The 27,734-nt window shown below is 50.8% G+C and overlaps 1 protein-coding gene across 1 annotated transcript; it reads right to left on the bottom strand.

Moving 5' to 3' along the window:
* Window positions 1-1,641: 1,641 nt before the first annotated feature.
* Window positions 1,642-26,783, bottom strand: Slc37a2 (solute carrier family 37 member 2). Its single transcript, XM_052756647.1, has 18 exons — window positions 26,089-26,783; window positions 14,567-14,648; window positions 14,054-14,147; window positions 13,882-13,960; window positions 12,506-12,641; window positions 12,045-12,121; window positions 11,111-11,277; window positions 10,567-10,604; window positions 10,135-10,287; window positions 9,732-9,822; window positions 8,163-8,225; window positions 7,732-7,817; window positions 7,015-7,063; window positions 6,789-6,862; window positions 6,510-6,588; window positions 6,287-6,384; window positions 5,995-6,059; window positions 1,642-4,109 (listed from the first exon to the last, which is right to left on the bottom strand). The coding sequence occupies exons 1-18, from the start codon at window positions 26,145-26,147 to the stop codon at window positions 4,094-4,096; spliced, it is 1,506 nt and encodes a 501-aa protein (XP_052612607.1). The 5' UTR covers window positions 26,148-26,783; the 3' UTR covers window positions 1,642-4,093.
* Window positions 26,784-27,734: the final 951 nt, after the last annotated feature.

Genomic DNA, 27,734 nt, shown 5'->3' on the forward strand with positions numbered 1-27,734 from the left:
CCGACCCCAAACTTGGGAATAAGTGCATGTCATTCGTGCAGACATGACAGTTTTTATTCCGTGTATCGAGACACCAGGTATTTTTCAAGGTGCACTGTACGCATTTTTGCTGTCATGTTTCAGATCTATAAAATAGGTCGTTAGTGCCCCCACTCCACACAACAGGCAGACTTGGGGGAGTCACTCAGCAAAGGGTGGGCAGGAGTCAAGATTCAAGTGAAGCAGTTTGACTCAGTGTTTAAGCCCCTGACACCTTTATATTAGCCTACGTGTCCATAACGTACAAACAGGATAAAAGGGACCAGATTCAGACAACACAGATCCACTTGAAACACACAGAAGCAGCAGCTAATTGTGGTGAGGAAATCCAAAGTCTGGAATTGGGCAGGAGTGTGGGGCAAGTAGTTAAAATGTAAAGATGTTATGGATGAGCTCTGATTGGGCAGGTCTGTGCTGTTTGCTTAGGGATACTAAACGGTAAAGCAGCCAGTAGAGGGAGCAGTGTTGGCTAAAAGGATGGCTGCTGCTGTGCTAGATACTATGTGGCCATCCCCTGTAGCTGTGTTAATCTGGGGATTTTACACACACACACACACACACACACACACACACACACACACACACACACACACACACACACACACACACACACACACGGTGGATATGTTTGCATGTGAAGGCCAGAAGTTAACCTCAGGTGTCGCTCCTCCGGTGCCACCCACCTGGGTTTTTGCTTGTCGGAGATAAATTCTCACCAGCCTGGAGCTTGCTACGTAAGCTCTGCTGGTCGGCTAACAAGCCCCGAGGATCTGCCTGTCTCTGCCTCTCAAGTGCTGGCTTATAACTTGCCACCATGCTTGGCTTTGTTGCCTGGGTTCTGGGGATCAAACACGGGTCCTCATGCTTGCACGGCAAACACTTTACCCACCGAGCCGCGTCCCAGCACTGGGGATTTCTTGTGCTGTCCGATGCTTCTGTCTGCAAGTTGGTCATGCCCCGTTTTACACCAGTGATGCGTATTAGTTTCCTACTGCTGCTGTAACACACACACACACTTCAAGTGGCCTAGAGCAATGCACACGTATTACCTTACCATCCCACAGGGCTGAGGGTGATACTTTGGAGAGATTCTAGAGGAGGATCTATTTGCTTTTTCCAGCTTCTAGAAGTCACCCACATTCCAGGGCTGATGGACTCTTTCTGTCTTCAAAGGCAGCGGTGTAACATCTTCCATTCTCTTCGTCTCCGCCTCACTGACCTTCACAGGGAGCCACTTGACAAACCATGCCAAGGTCCCTAATCTACAGTCTTGGGTTCGAAGAGTTAGGGTGTAGACATTCTGGGTGGGAGGCATTATACCTACTACAGAATATAGGGCCTCATTTCATGGCTGTAAGGATGGCCTCCTTCCACAGCCACAACCTCCCTTACTCCCACTGCCTCATGGACAAGGTCTGTTGCTTTATCTAGGTCTCAGGGCTCCCTGCTTCGACCCTCCCCACCCTCAGCCTGGTTTAGTTCCCTCCTCACACCTTCAGTGGGGCCTCCAAGTGCTCATCTCTACAAGAGGCACTTTCCCCCCACACCCCTCCTCTCACACACTAGCCCAGCCTCCCAATGGATCTCTAAAGGAGAAACACAAAGAGTTATTGCCTTTTAATTACACGTGCTATTGTAGCATCTATAAGGAAGAACATTTTAAGCTTAATTGAGACCAAATGTGAAGTTAAATTAAATGAATAACTAATTAACGTAATGTTCCTGCATTAGCCCCATGTGAGTGCAGAGGCCTGAAAGAAGACAGGTACTGGGCCTCTGGTGAACAGACTGTGCCCAGAGCTGGGGAAGTAAAGGGGGGTGCAGACAACCTGGCCTGGTGAGTACAAAAGGGTACATTTGCAATTTCCCCCAACCTTCTTCATACACCTGCAGCCTAAGCCCTCACTTCTGAAGCCCTGCTCTGGGCTCCCACAAATCTTTTGAAGCTTTGTAATGTCTCTCTTGCCTGCCTGGAGTGCATGTTTGTTCACGCTCTGGTCCTTATGCCTCACACAGGAAGGCTTGACGAGATTCCTATTAGCTCCTCCTGTCTTCCCTGCCTCCCTGCCTTGTCATACAAAGCCTGTGAACTCTGCCCTCAGAAGCTGTCCCATCTGAAGCCACCAGGGACACCCCTACCGGCCCTGTCCCATCAGGTCTGGACTTGATGGACAGTGTAGCCCTCAACTTAGGTCACTACTTATCCCCATGCCCTCTTTGACTTGTATTCTGTCTAGTCTCATATTATGTTTCATCTGCTAAGGAGACATGGGCAGCGAGTGTGATCTGCACTTATCTCCCTCACATCAACGCCATGGTACAAGGAACGGTATTCTTGTTCTAGATGAGGAAACAGGAAGAACATAATAATGAGGCTGGGAGGGAGAAGACTTCCAAGAATCACTCCTTTAACACTGACCTTCAAGGGATGGTGGGGAGGAGTCTGCAAGTCAGGAAAGCGTGCAGGCTTCCTTCTCTAAAACAGAATGGCAACACCTGCCCACCCTGGACTCTATCACGGGATGGTATCACCATCTAGTGGTCTTCAGAAGTAACACAGCTTCGCCTTAAGTTTGCCCCTTCCATATAACACTAGTTAAAAATCCTTTCTGGTCTAGAAAGTTTATGAACACTGAGCAAAATACCATGTGTCAGACCCTGTCTCCTACCAAGTCCTGAATATAAGAGGCTCCTGACTGACTGCTTCCTGCAGAATCAAAGTGAGGATCAGGCATACGAGCTTTATATTTTACTGCTGAGGCCAATGTGTCTAGCGAACGCACTGACCAACACAGCATCCTAGCACATGCAATGATTGTATCTTATATGGGGGTCTAGGCTCCTGCTGTATTGCATGTGTTATCAATGTCATGAGTATGTCCTCTGGGAATGCAGCTGTCACAGCTCCAGAACACTTTGGTCTTTGGTCCAGTGACACTTCTTCACTGCCCTCATGAGCCCCACAGCTGCTGCTAGGCCAGGCCCCACCAAGGATAAGCACAGGCCACTGTTGGCAAAACAAATCTGTATTGGTGCCGATGGGCAGCTTAAAAGTCAGGCGGAAATGCCAGGAGTCAGCCTGGCATGTCATGATCTAGGACTCAGAGTGGAAGGAGCATGTGCATCAGAACACCAGGTAAGAGGAGGGCTGCAAGACGGCTCCAAGCAACTGCCGTGGAGCCGTTACTTGGATGAATCAAGTGGTACACTCGCTTCTTGCTTAACTTGACATCTATGCTCAGTGTTAAGTCATTTCGGATCCATTTCCTGTTCATTCCTACAGGAGGGCTGCCATGCAGGGAGCACCCAGGGCTTAACACACCAGCATTTTCAGTTGTGCCCGACACCCCTAGTCTTCACAGCACCGACCTCAGTGTCTTCGTCCCCTGAGGCAGCTTCAGGGTGAGGCGAGGGGGTGCTGGACTCTGAGGATGGGGATGCTCAGGAGCCAAGAGTGAGTCCCCTCCACCCAGCACTCATGGCAGCTCCCTTGCTCCACTTTAGCCTCGGCTCTGCAAGAGCAGTGCTAATGCTCCAAAGTGGCTGAGTTCTAACAGGATCAATGGAGGGCAGGTACGAGGGTCCTACTTGGGGAAATCCATAAAGACCAGTTCGTGAGCAAAGGGACAGAGAGAGGCCCAGCACCTTTGAAGCAAGGTGAGATGCCCCCATAGGTAGGTACAGGCCAATTACAGAGATTATTTATAATTTAACGTGGGAAGGAGATAGGCATCTTTTCCAGGCTCTGGTCCTTGCTTGGAATCCAAATAAGCAAGAGTCTGAACATGTCTTCCCTTCTGGTTTCAGCCCCATCCCTTCTGATTGTGGCTCCCGGAGCTCCAGGCCTTGAAATCTTCCATTTTCCCAGGCCTGGTGCTAGGCAGTCCCTTCCCATAGTCTTCTGTGCCCTTAGTGGCAGGGTGGGTTTGGGCTGAACTGGTTGGATCAGGAGGCTTTGCCTCACCTTGTGATGGAAGTTTCCAGTCTCTTGCTCATGGGGGAGCACTTTGGGTACCCAGCAGAGACCCTCGGTGCTGCTCTTCCAATTGAGGCCTCATATTTGTTTATATCTGCATGAACAGGAGAGAAGAGATGAAAGAGAAAGTAAGCCACAACTTAATAAGCTTCTGCCTTTCATGTATGCGGTCCGTAATTAGGGTTCCCTTTTACTTCTTGGGCAGGCACTAACAAGCCAGAACAATATGGAAAACAAAGTGTTTCTGCCACATGTGGCCACTTTACAAAGCATCAAACCACGTAAGCCACCTTCTCAGAGAACCTCAGCCCAACCCTACCAGGTGTTTGAGGGAAACATCCCCATTATGTTCAATAATGCAGAGACTTTGAGGAGTTTGCCAAGGTCTTAGAGGTCAGTGTGCAGAGAAACCAAGAATGTCCAGGGACTTGAGGTTCTCAGCCTAGAGCACTCCCTGTTCCAGGAAATCACTGTCCATTTCTTAATGGGCCTTCCAGAAAACCAGCCTAGGAGAGCTGCAGCGCCCACAAAGGCCAGCTATCCCCACAAACCTGGGTTCAGTCTTCGGTCCTGCCAGGCCCGGCCCCTCACTTCAAATGAGAACACCTGCCTCGAGGTGGCTGAGAGATGTGCTACAGTGGACATGGCTGGCCTCCACTCCAGCTCACTACACACTTTTCCCCTCCCTTTCTGCTTTTCTTCCTCTTCCAGGCTCCCCTCAAGCCTAGTCCAGAGAATGTGGGTGAAAGGAGATCAGTCACACTGTCCAGCCCCGTTCCCCTCCTCCAGGGCAGGACACAGGACAGACCCTGTGAACGGCTCCACTTCCAGTACTGCTTCCTGCTTTCAACTTTGCTCCTTATATGAGGCCTTCTTAAAGTGGAAGTACTTCCCCAGATACTGTATAGGTTCTCAGACCCCCAGAGGGGGGTTCTTCACTTTACCATCCAGCCCAGGTCCAGGCTTGGCCAGCTCCTTCTTAGTAAAATACTTCTGCTAGAAGGACCACCAGAAAGGCCCCAGGGACAGTCGCCCAATCACCAGCACCTCAGCCTCTGGCCAGTGCCGACTCAGTCACTGACCTATGCGCCTTCCATACCCACCACCACTGGACACCAGGCAGAAACCACACCGGACTAGCCACTTTGATTGCAATTTGTTCCAGAGGCTTTGATTTCATAGTTGCCTTTTTCCACACACCCCAGGCAGAGGGGGCAGGTGGCTTTGATTTCTGATGTTTAGGAGGCACCTGCAGCTCAGCCTTGGTTCAGAGAAGAAAGGATTCTGTATCTCTGCCCCCTTTGCCCTACGGGTGTGTCCAAAGCCCTCTGTAGCATCTCAGGTCCCCTGAGAAACACTTCCCAAGCACCATGTTCTGACTAGCTTGAATCTCCAGGTATGGCTCCCAAGGAAACAGAAAAAGCTGGTTGGGGTTGGGGGGAAATCACACACAGGAGAGGAGAAGATTCACATGCAGCCCACATTCTGATGGCGTATTAGTCAGACTTGAAGAAAATACTCACAAACTCACGGGACTTGAGGAAAATACTATCGCGGGTGGGTTAGGGCCAGACTAGAGCTATGGAGACACACGGGGACAAGAGGGGAAAGGTTAGCAGGTCTGGGGTGGGATGGGGGTCCAATGGTACATCAAGGACCAGGAGCTGCTTCGGTGTTCCTGAGGCCCAGGATGGACCAGCACAGACAGGGGACAGAGTAACTGAGCACTGGGTAGAGTCCCAGAAGTGATGTTAGGAGCAGGGCTTCCTCTGTTCCTGAGGCCCAGGATGGACCAGCACAGACAGAGGACAGAGTAACTGAGCACTGGGTAGAGTCCCAGAAGTGATGTTAGGAGCAGGGCTTCCTCTGTTCCTGAGGCCCAGGGTGGACCAGCACAGACAGAGGACAGAGTAACTGAGCATTGGGTAGAGTCCCAGAAGAGATGTTAGGAGCAGGGCTTCCTCTGCTAGGGAACTCACCCGCTGCTTCTGCTCCGGGACATCTTCCAGGCCAGGATCTCTTTGTACACCAACCTGCAGAGGAGCTGTGGGGAGTTCAAGGCAGAGAGGGAAGGGAAGACACTGTGATCTTCCAGGCTCAGCTGATCCATGGGCCAGATGGCTGAGAAAAACAGCATTCCCCACAGGAAGACATTCTGAGCAAAAGGCAGCTACCCTTGACTCACCATCCCAGAAGCCCTAATGTTTCATGCCAGAGTTCCAGTCTGGAGACATTCCCCAATAGCCATCCATGTACCCCAAGAACTCTTACCAAGCAAGCCAGGACATCGGCAGAGATGAGCATGTAGAAGACGTTATTCCAGCCTGTGGGGGAAATCAGCCCGGCCAGCAGGGGCCCCAGAGCCGCACCTGTACACAACAGTTTCATGAAAGCAGGATACATACCTTCCCTGACCACCTTGGGCAGTGCACCTAGGGGTCCACCCAAGACAAGGCTGGGGTTCAGCTGCCAGGAGCCCAAACCAGTAACAAACCTATGGAACCAGTGCCGTCGATGATGGCCGTGACAGTGGAAAGGGCCTTGGCGTTACCCTTCAGGCTCTCATGTGTGCCCTGGGGAGAGAGAGTAGGGTGGGACAGCCCAAGCTGAGCAAAACCACTGCGTAAAAGTAGCGTTGGGAGAAAGCTAACTTGAGGAGGGTGGTGATGGGGTCCTGGGGTTGAGAGGAAAGAGCCCATGGAGGTTCTACAGGACAACAGAGCCCCTGACCAAGTCCTCAGACTGGCCTGATACCCAGGAGTGGCCCACTCACCAGGTCAGCAGAGACCGCCGTAGTGATCAGTGCATATGGGCCATTGACCAGGACCCCACAGATAATTAACATCACTGGGAAGACAGCAGAGATGGTATTCTTAGAGATGAGGGGCTGGGTGCAGCCCCACGGCCAGAGCAAGCAACACTCCCTGGCCTTGACCTCACACCCACTTCATGGAGCTCCCCAGGCAGAGCCTCTCTAGTGATTCACACCACCTCCTCACCTATGGAGCTGGCTATTCCATTCTGGCCAACGTAGTTGTACAGGAACATCTGAAAGAGGAAGGAGACAGTCGAAGCTGGTTTCCTCTTGCTGGGCTAGACCAGAGTCTGGAATAGCCACCTGCTCTGGAATGCCACGTATCACTTCCCTCCTTGTACATCCAGACTTCTCAAGTCTTTGTCCCAGAAATGGATGGTCAAACCATGTAATCTCTAATTTCTCTTTTTTGTTGTTGTTGGGTTTTTTTGTTGTTGTTGTTTTGAGATGAGTGTCATGCAACATAGGCTGTCCTGAAACTCACTCTGTCACAGGCTGTCCTGAAACTCACTCTGTCACAGGCTGTCCTGAAACTCACTCTGTAGCTGAGGAAGGCCTTGAACTCCTGATTCTCCCTGCCTCTACCTCCCAAACATTGGGATTACAGGCATGTACCATCAGGTATGGCTCTATAATTTCCCTTTCCCCAAAAAAGTCTTCTCTTGTGTCTATCCTCAACCTCTTTATTATTCCTTGGTCAAAACATGGAGCAGCTGGTGTCCCTTTTTTCACAGGGCCTGGTCCTCTGCTGACTCTCACTTCTCTTTCTCCACATGTGCCCAGGAATACATGTGCACATATGTACAGAGAGACAGCTATGTATGCACATGTAGAGATGGACGCACAGGTATGAGGTGCAGACCCCTGATCACAGCATATGCACTCTGAGATTATAACATACCATGGGAGCAGCCAGAATCAGCATGATGCAGCAAGTGGTGGCCCTGCCGTTGGTGTAGTCACTGATGAGCCCTGCCATGATGCCACCTGGAACACACGTTCACTCACACGCTGTTCCTGACACAACCATCCTGTTCCTCATCTGCTGCCCAGTTCTGTTCCATCGGCCTGCCCAGTGCTGGCCTGACCTTAGGAAAGACCATCTCTCTCTCTGCAACCTTCCCCTGCACCCATCACTCCAGGAAACCGAAGCACAAAGATCATCTTTCTTAGGCCCATCCAGCCTCGCAGGAGCACAAGTGAGAACATGCCAAGAGCCTTTCTTCTCTGGGGCCACTGCCCAGATCATGGCCTGCTGTCCCTTCTTTCTACACCTCTGCAAAGAAGCAAGCAGGAAAGACAGCCTGCCAGGACAAAAGGACAGGGGCTCACCTATGATGCCACCAACATCGAAGAGTGTGGATAGGTCCCCAGCCTCCTTGGCACTGAAGTGAGCTATGGAAAACACAAAAAAAAAAACATGATCAGACACATAGGGAGGCTGGGGCAAATGTCCTGAATGCCACAGCTGGAAGGGTCCCTGTGGGACATTGGTCCAGACCAAGGAAGAAGCTGAGGGCCTATGGTCAAGTGATTGGCCAGGGCCACAGGGTGAGTTTGCAGTAGCTTGGGATATACTCCTTCAGGCTCCAACTCCTAAAATTCCCTCTTTCCCTGAAGGATGGCCTAGACCTTTCAGAGCAAGGTCTCTCCTACAATCCTGGTGTGCCTCTAGCTCTTTCTCCTGGAGTGTAAAGTTCTGACTGAGCTTCGGCCCAACCACCCATTTCTGATCTAGAAGCAACCTCTACAAGGGCTCTTCCTAGGCAGACCACCTTAGGTCTGTGCTAATGCCCACAGCCACAGGAGACCTGCAGGAAGACGGGGACCCTGGGCTTAGAAAAGGGGAAGACCCAGAAGCTTGACTTGTAACTCCACCCTCAAGGCTGATTCATACCCTGAAGTCAGCATCAAAGCCACAAAACAAAAGGTCACAACGCCTACAAAAGTGCCCTAGTACTCCACCAGTATCAGAGAGAGGGGCCCCTCATTTAGAGCTATGGGGCAAGCTACAGTTTGAGATCTGGTGACTAATCCCCATAGTTTCCTGGTCTCCCATTCAGAGTTAATGTGTGGGGGGCAGGAGAACCATTGTTCCTTTCCAGAGTTGAGAAAGAGTGAAACAGCCCTGGGTGAAAGGTCCTGAATAAGGGATGGGGCTCTCAGAATCCTGGAGGTCAGGAAAGCAGAACATGGTGCTTTTTTGGTGTGTTACCCATCAATGGCAAAGCAGAGACTCTGAGCAGGTAGAACTCAAACAGTGAGTTCTTTCATCTTTACATCCTTGGGTAGGGGCAGTAGAGAGCAGCCATTGCATGAGGCAGCTTTCCCAGAAGACCCCAGTACAAAGACACCACTCTCATGATGGTCCTTGGAAGAAGAGCCTCGGAGTCTGGAGTAAGAAAGCTCACACAGCCTGTTCCTTGAGTTGGAGGTGTTCAAGGCAGACTTCTGCCCACCTTTGGACCAAGCAGCCCACACACAGGTTGGATTGCAGGACACAGCTTTATGCTCCTAAGGTCCAACTCAGCTCCAAGGGGACAAATGGCTGGAGACAGTGCATGGGGCTCAGCATCCTACTTAATGAAGTAACCAAGCAAATCTCCCAACCTGCCGGGCGGTGGCTCACGCCTTTATTACCAGCACCCGGGAGGCAGAGCCAGGTAGATCTCTGTGAGTTCGAGGCCAGCCTGGTCTGCAGGGCGAGATTCAGGACAGGCACCAAAACTATACAGAGAAACCCTGTCTCGAACCCCCTGCCCCCCCCCAAAAAAAAATCCCAACCTAAGAGAGGCTCAGCCTTTCTTAGTTTGTGTACCAGAATCAAACCCAGGTCTGGTGTCCTCCCTGCAGCAGCAGAGACCCTTTTTCTCGGCTCTTCTTCCCCTTGGACTGACTCACCCACATTGGAGATATACAAGGGCAGCCAGTAGAGGAAGGTGTAGCTGACCAGCTTGGCAAAGAGCAGACATAACGAGAACTCGATCACACCCTGGGCAGCACAAGAGAGGGCACAATGGAAAGGTGCTCAAGAGACCCCTGATCCAGTGGGGGTCCCACAGATAGGACAGTACTCCCCCATGACTATGATCACGTCCATACAAAGCGACCTCAAATAGACAGCCCACCCTAATGGCAGCAATGTGCCTAATGCTTCATGTCATGTCAAGACAGTCTTCCCGAGCAGCCACCCTACAATCTGGACAGAAATTCTTGAAACCACTTGCCACCCACATCCCATCCCCTAATGTCTGATGGAGAACTCGAGAGAGAGTCTCTTCCCTTCGTTCCACAAACATCTCACCGGAATTTTGAGTGCCCCCAGAAAACTGATGGCTTCAGGCTCAGAGCCCTGCTCCTTGGAGGAGCTGACTGCAATGTCCACATTGGACTCCCTGTGGGAATAGGGACCATTCACAGGATCCTCGGGGTTGTCTCGTTCCTTCTCCAGGTCACCCTGAGCAAAAGAGAAGATCCCTCTTTGTGGGCAGGGCCACTTACCAACCTTCTCTCATGGGAAGGGTGGCCCAGGTAAGAGGTAGGGGGCACCCATCCTGGAGGTGGTGGTGTATGCTTCTCTCTTTGGGCTGGCAGGCCCATCTGGTTGTGGGGCAGTTAACCCAAGAGCCCAACACGGTCTGTGAAGTCACTAGGTGGTCCCCTCCTTCAACAACTTGCCCTCCCATGGCCAATTCATGCGAGGCAGTCAGGGCTAGGGCTGGGATGGTATACTCACATGGTGCTGAGGAGGGGTGCAATCCACATCTTCTGGATCTGGGGGAAAACAAAGACCTTTCTGAGAAGCTTGCCAGTAGGTCAGCCCCTCACTTTACAGTGGGCCTCAGGGTCCAAGCTAGTGCAGAGTTAGCCCTGCACACCCCGTGTGGCCCCCAGCGTTAAGGGAGCAGGCTTTCTAGAGCAGCTGCCTCTCCTTGGAACGATGTCATGACTGCCCTTGGATGAGTAGCGATTCTCCTGGCCTTGCCAACTCAGGGCTGTCAGAGAATGGGGAGAAAACAGTATCCGTCGGAATGTAAGAGGCACAGCCCTTTAGCAGAGCACCCACTATAGACACAATATTTAAACTACATCGTCCCTCTTACGCCTTCAGAAATCCTTGGGAACAAGTACTACTGTCACTTTATAGATGAAAAGAAACAGTTTCAGGGTCACAGAGCTAGTCGTTCAATATCCTGAACAGCAATGCTCACGGAATATTTTCCAGCCTCTTCCTCCCATAAGCATCCCTTAGAGCACGCGGGTGGGAAGGGGCCACTCACATTCAATAAGAAAGAGGAAAGTGATGACGCCCATGATAGCGGTGACAATGCCAGGCACGATAAATGACAGGCCCCACTGCTGGTTCACCCAGACTCCAGCAATCAGGGAGCCCAGAATGTTGCCCACAGAAGTGTGGGAATTCCAGATGCCCATGATGAATCCCCGCCTGGAGAAAAGGGAAGGAAAAGGGATACAATAGAAAAAATCCCCCACCCAGCCAAGCTCAAGAGGCTGGCTACCTCTAGCCTCCAGCTGTACACACAACTGAGATTTTTCAGAGACCCCAAAGACAGTGCAGAAAAAGCTTTGGGCTGCTGTTAAGCAGCAGGTCACAGCACTGCTTGGAGGTCCCTTGCTTTAGCCAGCCCCCTGGGCAAGCACAGATGGGAACCCTGACCATGGGGAAACCATGGACCTTCCATTCTTCTCTTCTGACCCCCATCAATACCACTCTAAAACAGTAGTCTCCAACTGGGCATGATTCTGCCCCGGAGGGGACATCTGGAAACATCTGGAGATTTTCAGTGGCCATGACTTGAGTTTTGTTACTGGCATCTAGTGGGGAGATGCCATGCACACTGTAAAAACGGTGTGTGGGGCAGCCCCCGGAACAGAGCTGAACAGTCAGACCAACAGTGCTGAAGTGAGAAACTGAGGCAACCTCATACAAAAGCCAGTCCAAGAAAACAGCGTTGTGGAGCCCTTTGACCTTCAATCAAAAATTATAATACACCTGGTATGGGAAGCCTGTCTGCTCTATGGGTTAAACCCTAAAGACGAGAAAAACGGCACTCCCCATTAGCCCCAGAGATGTTCCTTCTCAGTGGGTGAGACCCAGCAAGAAGACACATTTTCTAACCCGATCTCCTGAAAGTACTCTGGGCACCACCCCCTCCCCTCGCTGGGTCCTTCCCACCTCCTCATCACACTCACTTTCCCTTTCCAAACCAGTTGCCAACGCAGGTCACCACAGATGGCCAGCCCGTAGTCTGAACAAGTCCGTTGCAGATCTGTAGGAGAAGGGTGGGAAGGTGAGTGAGTTCACCCACCCTGGGTAGAGGAGGTTCAGTGTCACAGCTGAGGAGCCCCTCCACACCCTACATTTCCCCCCTTTGCACATCCACACACAGTGTCATGAACTGGCTTCTAGCTCAAGATCATGTGAGCTGAGCCCGGCCTTCTCGTGCATCTGAAGCAGCTTCTGTGCAGTATCCAAGGCAGGCTTACTGAGCCAGTCATGCATGACTTTGGGGGAACAGGGCCCTGAGTGGGGTGACAGAAGGAGTCTGGGACTGGAGCAAGGAGACCGAGTTCCTGTCTGCTCTGACCTGGGGGTGGCCAGGGACCTCAAGGGACCTCTCTTTGAGGGGAACAAGTGCAGGACAGACTCATACCTGGATAAGCACAAAGTACCAGAGCATGTGGATATTCCAGAAGTACCCCAGGCCAAAGAGGGAGGTGAACAGGCCACTGAGCACCATTCCAGCTGAAAGGTAGTAACGGAGGGGCAGCCGCTCCCCAAAGATTCCACTGGAGAAAAGGACAGGAGTGAACTCCAGGTTAATGCCATGTCCACTCTACCACCTCCCTCTCCCATTGCATGTTGCTGAAGCCACTGTGGCCACGGTTACCAGTGATGACCTGTGTCCTTCTGCATTCCAAGACTGACTCCAGCCCTCACTTCCAAGGCTCCTCTGCTTTATCTGACACTGTTCTGACATTCTGCTGCCTATGTCGATCCCTGCTGGCTGGCCATTCTACATTTTTCCTTTCAGCACATCCCTGTGTGTCCCTTTATGCTCCAGGGTCATATCCAGACTGCCTTTTGGGTACCATTACTTGGCTGTCCCTAAAGCAAGGGACACTCAACACTGTAAATTCTAAATTCTCCCTCCTCCTTTCATCACAGAAGCCTCTGTCCCCAAGTTCAGCAGCTTAGGCAGCTGTCACGCTGGCTTATAACCTTGCTATAACCTGTCTTGTCCACTTCAAGCCTACCTCAGCTTCTCCCTCACACCGAGCTAAACTCCTCCCATGGTTCTCCCTTCCACAGCCTGGAGCAGGCCCTCTGCAAATGACCTTATCCTTCAGGCCTGTCTCCTGCTGTCGCTTCCCTCAAAGCTCCCCTTCTGGTAACCCTGTGAAGGTTCACCGGCACTCCAAGCGGTTCCCTACTTGCCTGTGTTCACTGGCGCCCCCCACCTGGGTGTCCTTCCCCACTGCCATGCCCATGGTTCGTCACATTTCAGGGCTCATCTGGAATGCCTTCCTTAACTCCTTGTCTTCAATCCCAGCTTGCACTGCATGATCACCCAACATGTCAATAATTTTCAGTGAGCTGCTGAGATAAGGAAGGGTCTTTCTCCTAGGCTGTGAGCTCCTCAAAGGTCACACCCTGCCTTGTCCACCTGTGACTCCTGGCAGCAAGCTCGGTGCTGGCCAGGTGAGACCCACACTGGTTGTATAATTTAGACAGCACTGTGTAGGCTCTCCTTTGGAATCTACATGTCCAGGGCTTAGAGGACCCTGGTCTATACCCACCAATGCTTCCTGTCCACCAGGCAGAGGAACAGGCTGGTGACCACAGTGAAGAAAGGAGGCTGGCCATGGGCTAACGACCTGGGTGGGGCCTCGGCCTCACACCCACACCTAGGTACTATCAGCTTTCTTGCCTTAGCCTGCAGCCCCAGGTCAATCAGGAGAAGCAGCAGTTATGAAGCATCTACCCCACCCCCACCCCCAATGGGCATAGGCTCTGCCTTTCTCTTACCTAATAAACATGCCAATGGCATAAGCCACTAGGAAGGCATTGTCCACAGCTCCCAGTAACTCCTTGTAGTCATCTTTGTCTGAAAGCAGATGGGAAAGACAAAAGAAAGTTGGCTGGGTGGCTATCCCCACAGAGAGGGCAAGTCGAGAAGAGTGATGCACCCTGTTCTTACCAAATGGACTCCAGCTGCACCAGGTGGTATCATTGGGATCGTGGGTGTCATTGCCGGGCCTGACCAGCTCTGAGCAGTTCTGGTGCAGGCGGCTCTGGAAGGCAAAGGAACACATGGGTCAAGGGTCATATCATCCCCTGGAGCCCACTCGGCCCAGAGAGAAGCAAGCAACCTGCTACTCAATCACAAGCACCACTGCTTCCCACCACAATCCATGCTCCCTCCTGCCAGCACTCCCTCCAACAGGGGTAGGTGGCCATAAGACGTTCAGGAATGGAATCCACAGAGCCTGAAGCCTCTGCCTTCCTAGCTCACCCGAACCGAACAACAGTGCTGTCTGGAAGGTAAACTTAAAGGGCACATGTAGGAAAACATTGCAGGAGGGCTGCAGGAAAGAGCCACCAACGATGGGTATCTGCCAGGTGGAAGGAGCAGTTCCGGTGACCAGGGTAAAGGAATTTGGAAGGCGATTAACCAACATGTCCTGCAGTCTCCCTTTCCAACCAGCCTCACCTTTACAATGCTGATGGGCTTTCTGGACATGTGATAACAGGCATAAACGAGGAAGGTGAGCAGCAGGATGAAGCCACGGAACCTGGAGGAGAGAGGAGCAGCCAAGTCTCCTGAGGCCCAGCCACAGTATCCTCCAGACCTCAGCACCAACGCTTTCCCTTCAGGCTCTCTTCTAGACTCAAGTTCCCAGGGCACAGGTCAAGAGTGTCTAGGAGCTAAGGACCTCTGTTGGAAGCACCTCCCCTGTTCCTGCCACCTTCTTTCCAACCCTTAGCCCTTCGGGGGTCTTACTGAGGCAAGGCTGTCTCTGTGTCTGGATATGTGGAACAGCTATGGCCACAGAGAGTTGGAATCATTTTCTAAATGTCAGAAATGATGGGCATGGGATGGAATTAAAGGGGAGGGTCTGTCTGTAGAGTGAGGTCCAGATTCCCCTTGTGCTTAGAGGACAGCAGACTTGGTCTGGACTATAGGAAGAGATGACTGAGCTGGGACAGCTGATGGCAAAACCTGAGTCCTCTCCCTCATGGTCCCTGGCTCGTCAGTTCCCCTGCACAGAAAGATTATTTCCTCTGTGGCTCACATGTCCCATGTGCCCTCCTCTGCCCTACTTCTTAATAGATGTGCTGGCCAGATGGAAAGAACCGTCTAATCCGAAGTCTCCCCAAGTTTCCACAGTACCATACCCACTTCACCTCACCCAAGGGTCTAGGGAGGATCCTGCAGTGCCCTCCTGAGTCACCGTTTCCCCAGCAAGGCATCGGCTGAGCTGAATCAGCAACCAGGAACCAGGAGGTATATGGAAAATAGATCTCAGAATGGGGCTGAGTGTACAGCTCAGCAGTAGGACACATGATTAGTATGCTTGAGGCCCTGAGTTTCAACCCACCAACAAACCAACCAACCTGGAAGAAAATGTCAGACATTGGAAGAGGACTCAGTGCCTCGGCTCATTAAAGAGAAGGGTCGGGGAAAGAGTGAGCAGGCCCTGGATCCCTCATCTCTCTTGGCTCCAGGAACCTAAGGCAGATACCGGATGCTCACCCTGCCCTATCTGGTAATCTATCTACCTCCAAACTCTAAACTCACTTCCCCCAAGCATGTAATTAAGCAACACAGGCCACCTCTTGTGAAACAAAAGGTGTTTCTGCAAAGCCTTAATTGAGTTGAGCTACCAAATCCTGTCTCACTTTGCCCTGAATTTTAGTTTCCTACCTGGACATCAGTTTCTATTCTCTCCATGGCCCTGTATTTTTTCTTCTAAACCTTGGATGGTGGTGCACACCTGTTGTCCCAGCACTCAGGAGGCTGAGGCAGGAGGATTGGGAATCTGAGGCCAGCCTGGGCTACATAATGATACCCAATCTCAAAGCATCTCCTTGGTTACTTGTTCCCAAGGCACCTATGTCAATTGCACAGGTCTTCTAGGGACTTCAAGGGAGCCAAGGCTACCCCAAGGTGCCTGCCTGTCCCAGTGATTGACATCATAAAGCTTGACACCAAAGTCTTCCAGGTCTACCAATTGCCATATGGCTGATTCCTAGTTCAGGATTTCTAGAATTCTGTTAGGGAGAGAGGACCCAGCTAGCCCAGGCAAAGAGCAATGGATGGGCAGGCACTGCAACCCTATAGTTAACTGGGCTGTTGCCTAATCCAGGGAAAAGCAGACGGTTTTGAGGGATACCTTCCACTCACTCACCAGGTAAGCCTTCTGCCTCTGGCTTCTTCAATTGTACATGGATGATAGCATCAGCCCTACCTAGGTCACTCTCGTCCTGGTCCCCGGGTACCTGTGGTACCACCTTTAAGTGCCACACAGCTCAGCTTCTGTGACCACTATCTTGGCTGACCATGTAGAGGGGCCAGGGTCCTTGCCAGGATGTGTGGCCACAGTCACAACCCATCAGATCCTATCTGGTTCTGAAAGCTCTTTAGGAGCTCAGGTCCCACTGTGTCCCCTGAGAGCCCAGCAGTGCTGAGTGATCAATAACAGACCCTAGTATCACCTCGGAAGTCAGGCTGCACCTCAGCAGACACTCCAGATGCCTCCAGGAATGGACAGAACCAGCTGTCCAGACCCTTCCCCTTAACTCCCAAACTTCCACACTGCTCTACTCCCACACACCAGGAGCTTCCAGAGAGGAAAGTCCAGCCCATCTTTCCCTGGCTTTCTCCCATCTGAGTTCCCAGATGTTCATCCTTATCTGCTTCATGCCCCTTTCATCCAGAGTTCCATCCCTCCCAACCATGGGTAGGAAAAGCCATTGTAGAGAACAGGCATATTCGTGTCCAAATCTAACATCCTGATATTCTTGGAAAAAACAAGACTGCTTTTGCATCCACGCATGTGCCTACCATGTCACAGGCACCACACTAGGGATGTCACAATCGCAAGAGAAATGGGAAGAAAGATCTGATTTCTGGAGCTCACAGATCAGTGGGGGGAAACAAATATGAAGAATTGGGGTGACTGTGTCATAAAAGCAGGAAGCCCCGTGCGACAAGGAAGCACAGGGGGGGACACCAAACCCAGTGAGATGTAAGCAGTGTCCGAAACGGGAGATGTCATTTCAAAATCAAGCAGGAGATGGCTAAGTCAACCAGGGCTGGGGGTGGGGTATGTGCCAGGCGACAAGCATGAGCGAAGGCAGAGAGGCGTGAAATAACAGTGCCAGTTTGGGAAAACTGTTTGGCCTAGGATATCTGGAAGGGGAGACTGAGCCAAGCACAGGAGGAAAAGTGGCTGGATGAGGTAGGGCCCTGTGTGCCAAGAAGTAGAGTTTGGACTATCTCCTGAGGAGGACTAGAAGCCGTCAGAAGGGCTGTGCTTTCCCAGGTGAGGGTGCTGTGGATATGAGCCAGGTGAAACCAGGGAGAAGCCCCATGTGGGCTTCCTCACCACAAGGTAGTGCCAGTCCCTGTGCCTTTCCATTCTGTCAGCCACTTCGGGGTGCATGGCAGCCTCACAGGATGCCCTAGGTTTCAAGTTCATGTCTATAGGGGCAAAGAGTAAGGACTTAGAATTAGGCAAAGCATGGTTTTCTTCCCCAAATCTGTTTACTCCTCTGAGAAGTACTTTTTCCAGCTTGTTTACGGAACTCCTGACAGACGTTACAGATCTTACAGCATTCCTAAAACCCAGGACACTTACAAAGGGCTGGTTCTGTTTCAGATTAGCACATGAAGAAGATCCGGAAGGACTAGAGGCAGTTCTTGCTGCTAATACAAGGGGGAGTTTGGGCCTTTATTCGCCTGGCAGAACTATGGAGGCCATCAGCCCCTCCTCCTTACCTCTCCAGGATGCTTAAGTCTCCTAGGACACAAAGTCCTGGGGTTGTTTAGGATGGGTGGGAGGGAATCTGCAACCATACAGGAAAGTAATTCTGGGTAGCTGAGGTCTTCCTGGGGCAGACAGGAGGATTAGCCAGTCCATACTGGCATTCTGACCTGTGATTTTTTTTTTTTTTCTTTCAGACCTGCAGGGGCCTGCCCAACCTAGATTCCAACCTCCAACAAAAAACCTGACCCCTAAGTCAGCAGGAAGGACAGGACCTTTGAGAGCCAGGGTTCCTTGGCCGTGCTGCCTGGTGTTTGCCTGACACTCTGGGGCTTCCTGCCTGGCCTCTAAAGGGTGGAAGGTTAAGCTCCAAGTCACAGCTCTGGCTGGGCCCCAGCCTCCTTGGAGCCAAGCCTCCTACTAGCCAGGCTCTTTTCAGGTGTTCATGGAAAGGGCCCCAGGTGCTGTCATTCAAAGGGGCCCAGGAACATGGGGGTAGGTTAAGGGTGGGGCTAGACTGAGGCTGCAGATCTGAAGCTCATTCACAGGCCTGACAGCTGAGGACTCTGGGCGGGGCAGGACCTGTAGGTGTCACTTCTCACAAGCCCTTCCCCTCAGGACCCAGAAGCAGGGAGAAGACTTGCAGAGGCATGGGGCTAGAGATGGCCGTCCTGGTGCAGAGCTGGGCAGAGCAAGCAGTCCAGGGCCAAGGAACATGTGGGGGAAGGCCCTCAGAACACTCCACGTGGGGCTAGCTGCCCCATGACCCTCTGAAGCTTTTTAAGCAAGGGGTGGCACTTCTTAGAGTCCCACCTCCTCCACTAGATGGTGGTTACTGAATAACCAAGTCAGATAGAGGGGGACCAGCTATCTCTTAGCGATTAGCTGACAACCCAGCTCATTTTTTCCCAGCACCTAGATAATAGCTTTATCAACTTCATTAAGACTTTGCACTAAGAATGATTCTGGGCTAGGAACAGGGAGCAATCTGTCACAAAGTAGCAACAGATAATGAACAAACACCACCCTTAAGTACCCTGCTCACCACCGCCACCACCACCACCACCACCACAAGCTAACACGACCCCAAGAGCAGCCTTTGATCTCTGGAGGGGTGGAAACAGACCCCTCTCCTCAGTCACCCCTGCTCCCGGCCTCCTCCTCCTCCTCCTCCTCCTCTGTCTACAGACAGGCTTTTCTCTGACAGCCCTGACCATGACGGAGAGACGATGGGGTTTAAATTCGGTCATTCATCGCCACCCCGGCTTCAACCTGGGACAGCCTCGAAGACCAACGTCAGGATGTGGCTGCAGGTGACCTTGGCACTTCCCCCGAGGAAATGAACCTGGTGATCTGTTCTTGGGTGTGCCTGTTCTGGGGTCAGCAGTTCTGAAAAGGATAGAGGGCTGGGTACAGTAACAGCCAGACCAGGGTCAAGGCGGACTTGCCACCACCCTCACCCTCTACCAAGCCCTCCACCAACACCAGGAGATAGCCTAATGGGGAAGGGCCAGCCAAGAACAGAGACCCAAGGGCAGAGTCCTGGGTCATGCCTGCCGTGTACAAGAGTGAGCAGGGCCAGGCCAGGCTGGGAAGGCCTCTGAGGAGAAAGCTTTCTTGGGGCAGGGATCAGGCCCATGGAACCCCATACCTCTTGTCCTCCTCCTCTAGCTGGTACTGCTCTGAGAGACAGAGATGATGTAGGGCTCAGCACGCTAACAAGTGAAAGCTCCACTCTTCTGAACCTTTGTTCATGTGCAGCGGGGATGGGGGTGTGCTGATGGCCACAGAGCTGTTGTCCTGCCCAGGGAAATAGGATGATGGCCTTCCCTCCAGGACCCTCAGGAGGCCTGGCCCCAGCCTCACCCTCACTGTCTCCTGAGCATGCAGAACTCAAGGCCCAAAGCCTAAGCTAGAGGTTATGGAAGCGGTGATATCGCCTCCCCTCCCCTTGCTGACAATCAGATGTGGGGGGGAGGGTGTCTGGCTTCAGGATGCTACTGGCCAGCTCTTCTAAAGCCCACACACTTGCTCCCTTCACAACTATCCTGTTTGCCTAAGTGACTTCTTGTGCTGCAGCTTATGGTCCTGTCCATTCACTCTAAGTACTCGGGGCTTCCCTAGTTGGCTTTCTTCTCAAATATATATTCCTCTTTCCTGAAAAAAGATCATCACTTTAACCATACATTTCACCTAGAATGTTCTGAGTTGCTGTGGCTACTAGATAGTGGTTTCTTCTCTGGGAAGGATCTTGGGGCCCAGCCTTACGTCCACTGGATCCCCCTGATCCAACACTCAATCCCAGCTTGAATGGGACGGACGAGAGGCACGGGGTTCATGGGCCTGTTCGCTGACCTCAGGTGGCTTCGGTGCTTTGTGCTGGTGTTTCTTTGGGACTGCCTGACCACTGACCTCAGGGAGTACTGGGTACAGCGTGACTGAGAAAGGTCTCCACCAAACTACACAGACAACTCCAGGCCATTTGCTGCCTCCTAGACCAGTGGGCACAGCTTGGGCAGACAGCGCCGCCGCTCAATTCGGTGGGGGCTGGGAGTGTCACGCAGGTCTGTCCTTTAAGGAGGGAAAGAGGAAACTTCAGGGAGAAAAGGGGAAGCCCAGAAAGCAGCTGCTGTGAGCTGCAATAATCAAGACGTGGGGGATGGGCCTCAGGGTCACATGCTGGGTGACAGGAAGATGGGTTAGACTCCGGCATCCCTGGAATCACTCCTTTTCAGGGCAAGACAGCCCTGGCCTCCCCAGCTCTCCCTAAGCAGTTCTTTCTGCTGCCCCCCATCGAGCACCTCTTTGCAGGAACCAGGAAAATAAGATGAGAGACAGGAACCAACCGAGACTCAGATCTGGCTGCAGAAGAGGGAAAAAGGACATCAGACTTCAGCCAAAAGAAGCTGAGTCTTCATTTCTGGTTCTGCTAACTGTCACTGTTTGAGCCACTTGTTTAACCTCTCAAGTCTCAGGTTTATTTTTAAAATAAAAGAGTAAACGGCCACACAAGATTGTCACAAGGACTAAAAAATACAATGGGTGCACAAGTATCTGACACGGGCAGCATCTCTGGGTGTGTGTTTGGATATTTCTCTGCTCTCTCTTCCTCACCAACTCCACAGCACAGAACCACCTGTCAGCCCTTTCGTTGTCCAGCGTCCATGGGAAGGTTAAGGGATGGGGAAAACACAAACAGTGTGGGAGTCCTCAGCTCCTGCTCCTCCTGTGAAAGCCATCTCCCTCCACACCCATTCCTGCTCAGCCAGCTGCAGCGTCACCCTGCTCCCTCCTCCAGGTCCTGAGTTTCTCCTCCTTACAAGGCCCCAGGAGATTCACCCAGCTCTGTAAGCAGCAGCCACAGTCATCTCTCTGGAAAGATGCCTATGTTGTCCACTGCTCCCAGGCATGCCCATGCAGATATGGGCACAGAAGGCAAGGAACCAGGCAGGCCCAGGGCTAAGGACCCCCTGGGTGTTTGGTGGCTCAGAAATGCCATGGACAGGCTGTCTACTCAGTCCTGCCAGGGGTTAGAGTAACCAACACCTACTGGGTGGAAGCTCCACAGACTCTGATGACCGCCACAGACCTGGTGCCACTCGCTCACAGCCCCACTTGAGAGCCTGCTTTCTTGCATGATACTCCCACTGGCTGGAGTACCCGATGACCAGTCCACAGACAAAGACTGCCAGAGTCACTGAGCCAAACGTGATCTCCTCCCAAGGGCTGAATCCCATCTACAACAGAAATTCCAGCTGCCTAGCAAATCCCAACTATACTAGCCCAAGTGCTTTCAAAAGCTTTCTATTTACACACCTATCACAAAGATAAAGAGGCTATCAACTTGAGAGTGGGGGGCATGGGAGGGGCTGGAGGGAGGGTAGCTGGGAAAGTGATAATTATTTCAATTACATTTTCTGGTTTGGTTTTGTTTTTCGAGACAGGGTTTATCTGTGTAACAGCCCTGGCTGTCCTAGAACTCGATTTGTGGACCAGGCTGGCCTGGAACTCACAGAGATCCCGCCTGCCTCCGCTGGGATCAAAGCTGTGCACCATCATGCCCGGCAAAAAAAAAGTTTTTAAAAAAGAACTAAGTAAATGTAAAAAACAAGTCTCTCATTTAATATCAATACTCTGAGATATAAGTATTGCCATTTTCCTTGTCTAATTAAGGAAATGTAGCCTCACAGAGATTAAGTGATTTGTCTAAAGCCAAATGACAGTGTGATTTTTATTTTCCACTCACATGATCATCAGGAGTACAAGGGGAAGACCAAGGGCTAGGAGTCAGACAACCCGGATCCAACTCCAGGGCAGCCTTTGCCAGCAATACAGTGCTGGACAAGCTACATCCTTTGCTGTATCTTATTTTACCAGTGTGTCCCATGGAGGGACTAAACTAAACTAAACTTTCATTAAAAAACAAAACAAAACAAAAACACCAGACAAACCTGGTACAACGGGGTATGGGAAGCTTACAGAACGACAGTCAGCAGTGAGGCTGCTTCCGGGCTGAAGGCAAGCCTGGCACCCATCTGAAGACTCCATTTAAACCTTGCAGCAGCAATCTGATGAGTAGGGATTGCTGTTATCCTTAGTTCACAGGTGAAGAGTTCAAGACTACCTGTTATCTTCAGTCTATATCGATGCTCTCCTCAGGCCCATGTGAAAGCAACATGTGACAAGAGTTCATTTCTATTTTCTTTTCTTTTCCTTTTTTTTTTTTTTTTCCGATACAGGATTTCTTTGTGTAGTTTTGGTGCCTTTCCTGGAGCTCGCTCTACATGTAGACCAGGCTGGCCTCGAATCATTTCTATTTTCTTTCGCACTATACGGCCTTACTGTGCTGTCTCCACCTCAGCTTATATTCTGTTTAGCACAGGAAGTGTGCACAGGGTTAACATCGTCTGTAATGATCACCAGTGACAATGACAGAGCCACCATTACTGCATGCTGCTTTTTTTTTTTCTGAGACAGGGTTTCTCTGTGTAGCTTTGTGCCTTTCCTGGATCTCACTCTGTAGACCAGGCTGGCCTTGAACTCACAGAGATCCGCCTGGAGTGCTGTGATTAAAGGCATACGCCACCATTGCCTGGCTTAAGAATGTATTTATTTTTATTTTATGTGTATGAGTGTTTGCCTGCACGTATGTCTGTGCACCACATGCGTGCCTGTTTTCCATGGAGGCCAGAAGGTATCAGATCCCCTGGAAGTGGAGTGAGAGATGGTTGTGAGCTGCCATGTGGGTGCTGGGAATTGATCCTGGGTCCTCTGGAAGAATAACCAGTGCTCTTAATGGATGAGGCATCTCTCTAGCCCATCTCAGAATTTTTGTATGTGGTATTTCTCTTAAAAAAATGTGTTTGTTCATTTTTATAAGTTGACCACTTACTCTTCTGGCAGTCTCATTTGGACAACTTTATACAGTAGAGGACGGTTAGAAGACTTCTGTCTAGAGAAGCTGAGTTCCAGGGATTGCTAAACTGAGATGTGGAGGACCAGCACTAATCAATCGCACAGGAGTAAGTAAACTGCCAGTGACAGTCACTTATGCTTGAAATGTTATTATAGCACTCCATTTTCAGGATGCCTGTATAAGGAAGACCTTTTTCTTTCCTCTTAAGTGATCCATAACCCATAGCAATTTCAAAGGCATTGTATTTTTTGTAAGCCGAAAGAAACTCTGAGTCTTCTTGTTTTACAGGGCAATGTGGTTATTTGTGAAGCTTCCATAAGAATCTCTTCTTTCTTTTTTTTTTTTTTTTTTTTTTGGTTTTTCGAGACAGGGTTTCTCTGTGTAGCTTTGCGCCTTTCCTGGAACTCACTTGGTAGCCCAGGCTGGCCTCGAACTCACAGAGATCCGCCTGGCTCTGCCTCCCGAGTGCTGGGATTAAAGGCGTGCGCCACCACCGCCTGGCCTCTTCTTTCTTTTTAACAAGAACAGATTTAGAAGAGCTGGTTGTGTACCCAAGGCCTTAGTTGGATATTGTACTTGACAAGGATAGCTATTTAGTAATAACTATATCAGCCCCTTAGAAGGAACTAGGGCTCACTGTATGGCATCAATACTAAAGAGCACTCCCAAGGAAAGTGGTTTTCTGAGTTCCTTGTCTTACAGGTAAAAGAAAGTCACTCAGTTTTTTGGGTCTGAAAGTCTTAGGATATTTAGGGGACCTAATGAAAGAGGGATCTGCCCAAATCTACAGATACAGCAGGTAAAATCTGGTAAAGACAGTTTCTCAACATCTTATCTCAAGGCAATAAATAGTAAAATGACTATAAAAAAGCAACAAAGCAAGACTACCTATGAAATACTGGAGCAGTGGCTCAGCCAGCAAAGCGCTCACTGCAAAGCTGAGCACCATCCTCAGCACCCACATGAAGGGCCTGGTACAGTGGTGGTGGCCGCAGGGCCGGGAAGGCATCTGCGCTCCCAGGGCCGGGAAGGCACCTACGCAAGGCTAGAGCTACTGAAAGCTGCTCCGTGGAGCTGAGTGGTAAGTTCTGGGTCTCAGCAAGAAACCCTGTCTCAAAAATAAGGTGGGATGGCTCCTGAAGGACACCTGAGGTTGACCTCTGGCCTCCACAGGGACACACATGCACCACCCACCAAAGGAAAAAAACTATACATACCTACACACACACACACACACACACACACACACACACACACACACCTTAAACACAAATTTTGCATGACCTACTTGGTTAATTAATGCCTTTGCTGTACATAGGCAGTGAGATTAAATCTAAGGAGACCCACTTTATTGTGTGATCAAAAGTTTTTCTTAGATATTAAAAAAGTCGAAATGGAGTCTATAGAGAAAACAACGATGTATTGAAGAGAGGACACTCTCCAGGTTATCTGAATCTAGTTTGTCATATATCCTGACTTTAGTTTTTCTTGATATTGAGCTATTTTATTCTCTGAAGTGGTAGCTAACAGGTAAGTCTTGTAAAATATGTCCATCAGTGAGATAGCTTCAAGAGTCTTAATGTATAAATGAGTTTATTTGTATTATGCTTTTAAAAATTGTGGTAAATATACATAGCATAAAAAGTCATTTCAATCACCTTTAAATATAAAGTCAGGAGCAGCAAGTATATTCCCATTGTGTAGCCATGGCTGGTAGCCATGGACAGTAAACAGTAACTCCTCACTCCCCTCTCTGAATTCTCTTTCCCCCCAATTATCACATCTTCTAGCTCCTTCATTATGAGGGAGATATACTTTCTAACACATGCTCATGTTAATATCCTTACAGAGTCATTTTATATCTTTCTGAAAACACAAAACTGTTTAATAGTTCCAAAATTTAAAAGGACCAGATAAACCATCTAAAGGATATTGTATGTGATGACTAGCCTGATTGAGAGGGTTGGAAACCAAACACTTTAAAAACAGGCCAAATGGATCACACTCTAAGTTAATCTGCCCAATCTAAAGGTGACCCTTAGTTTAATTTGGTTTGGCAATGCTATGTCATCTGTTTTTCAAAAGAAGCCAGCAACTGACTATTTTGTTAAGTTTTATAGTTTATAAATGATGGCAACTAACAAAGTATTTTTAACTCCCAGGTCTCCCCCAATCCCATCCCCCACCCCACCCGCACCCCATCCATCAGAGCAAATCAAACACTTTGCTCTGATGGAGAGTGGCTGAAACCTTTCCTCCCAGCAGATGGGTGACTTTGTGGTCACGAGGACAGCTGCTGTGAAAGCCAGTTCACGATTTTAAGGGTGACCACCCAGTCTTGGGAGAGCTCTGCTCCCAGAGACCTACCCTGGCTAGGTATCCCTGAGACTGGACCGGTGCCCCCAGGCAGGCTCCCAGAACCAATGATTTCTGGCTTCTGTTACCTAATCCGATCAATAAAATAAACTAAAACGGGGCCTAAGCTCCCTGGCCACCTTTATATTGTACCACTCCCTGGCCTCGGTTTCCCACGGGCAAGTTCAGATCCCCTAAGTGCTCCAGTAAGAGTTGGAGGTGCCTGTGTTTGCAGACACGGGTGATAAACTGGAAAGGATGAAGACTCACCAGGGCCATACATTAGTCTGGGCTAATGTGGAATTAATAGATCTGTGCTATTAACCTTCCACGCCTATGCCAGCCACTGAAGGAGCCGGTGCCAGAAAGAGCTAGAATCCCTTCCCCCACCCCAGGGACAAGCAGAGACATCAGCCATCCAGTGCGAGTGAGTCTCTGAGCGTCCCGGCAGCCTCCCTCCCCAGCCCTGCTTACCAGCTGTCCCTAGAGAAGGCACGGAGGAACCAGACACCCGGAGCCAGGGAAGACCGCATCTTGCGTGGCCGGTACCTAGAGCTGGGACAACGGAGGGTACGGAGCCGGCACGAGTCCCCGACACTGGGGACTGTGGTTTAAATGCCCCGCCGGCTGGCCCGCCCCAGCCAGGCCCATGGCCAGAGCCCCCGCCCCTTGCACCTGACCTCCCTGCCCCCTGGGTCACAGTGAGCGCAAACCCCGGCCATCTCTCTGCATTCGCTAGCAGTTGTTTGCTGTGTACTACCACTTGTTTTCTCAAACTTTCTCTCCGCGTCAGAGACCGATAGTCTGAGTTTCCTGGGGCTCCTTTTTCTGGTCTGTGCTTTTCCGTTTTACTACTCACGGAGGATGGGGAACTGAAAACAGCAGCAATCTTACAAGTCATCAACTCTGTGTGACAGCCTGTCTCTGCAGTGCTACCTGTCTTGAGTGGTGCTGTGCCCTGACACTATGCGAATCAGGCGCTCTGTGCGAGCTAGCGCAGTGGGACCTGTGATCTGAGTATGGCGCTCTTCTGGAGCCCTGGAAGTGTCTCAGGGAGGAAAGTATTTAGCCCCAAACCCATCTCTCAGGTTCTGGTCCTGCCTGCTCAGATTCCAAACTGCTTACTAAGCCAGAGGGAGCCTTCCCGAATCTCCACTAGACACCCAGTTCTGCCGGCAGTAACGACGTAGCCAGCACGCCACTCTCCCCTTTAGAGGCAAGCAGCCAGGTGGCAGTGAAGAGCCACAAGGAAGGGTCTTCGGTGCTCATAAACATGACTGCCTCTAGCCTGAAGACACCAGGGTGTATTTCCACCTATAAAAAGGAGCTACGGTGAGATTCTTGTATAGGAAACCAAGGGCGAAATACCGAGAAGGGAAGGAGGGTGGAAAGGGAAGTATTCGCCTGAAAAGTAAACTTGTTAATAGAACATAAAGTAGGAATGCGTCTGTGCAAATGGGTTTCAGCCCTAACCCCACCCACCCCTAACTCCTAGGAGTGCCCAGTCCTCAGAGCAAGGTCAGGGAGGTGCAGCAACAGCTCCACCAAACAGGGGAGGACTCGGGATAATGGGCGTGGCTAGTCTGCCCTGGTATGGAGCAAGAAGAGGGTAAGCAGAGCTGTAAAACCCTCAGACACTACCAGCAGTTGGGAGTATGGGTCTAGTGCCAGAAATGAAGGCAACAAGTCAAGGTCAGGGGTAAAGGGCTAGAGGAAGAAGAGAGGCAATAGACAGGAGGCACAAATCCCAGGTCCTGTAAAATGCTGGAACACCTAGAGTATCTATCATATGGAGTGACTCAGTCAAATCCTTAAGTACACACCAAACAGGGTCTAGGGAGATGGCTCATAAGTGCACCAGCTCTGCAAACCTGAGGACCTGAGTTTGAATCTCCATCACCCACATAAAACGCCAGGCATGGCTTCCGGTGCCTATAACCTCAGCACTAGGGTATGAAGACAGGCAGATCCTGAGAGCCTCACTGGCCAGCCAGTCAGCCTACCCAAAACCAAGTATTTGTAATGGAGAACGATAGAGGAAGACACTCATGGTCCTACGCTGGCCACCGTATGTGCATGCAGAGGCAAATGCACAACACATTTCAACACACACACACACA

The sequence above is a fragment of the Peromyscus californicus genome, unplaced genomic scaffold (assembly GCF_007827085.1).
Source record: "Peromyscus californicus insignis strain IS unplaced genomic scaffold, ASM782708v3 Scaffold_11__1_contigs__length_118956290, whole genome shotgun sequence".
In the NCBI taxonomy this organism is placed as follows: domain Eukaryota; kingdom Metazoa; phylum Chordata; class Mammalia; order Rodentia; family Cricetidae; genus Peromyscus; species Peromyscus californicus.

Bases quoted from the DNA above. Each gene is read 5' to 3' on its own strand.
- Slc37a2 (XM_052756647.1), bottom strand. From the start codon at position 26,147: ATGCGGTCTTCCCTGGCTCCGGGTGTCTGGTTCCTCCGTGCCTTCTCT. The intron at 6,863-7,014 runs GTGAGGAGGTGG...CTGTCTTCCCAG, and splicing joins TGGAATAGCCAGCTCCATAG to TGATGTTAATTATCTGTGGG. The intron at 6,385-6,509 runs GTTTGTTACTGG...TGTTGTGTACAG, and splicing joins CGACGGCACTGGTTCCATAG to GTGCGGCTCTGGGGCCCCTG.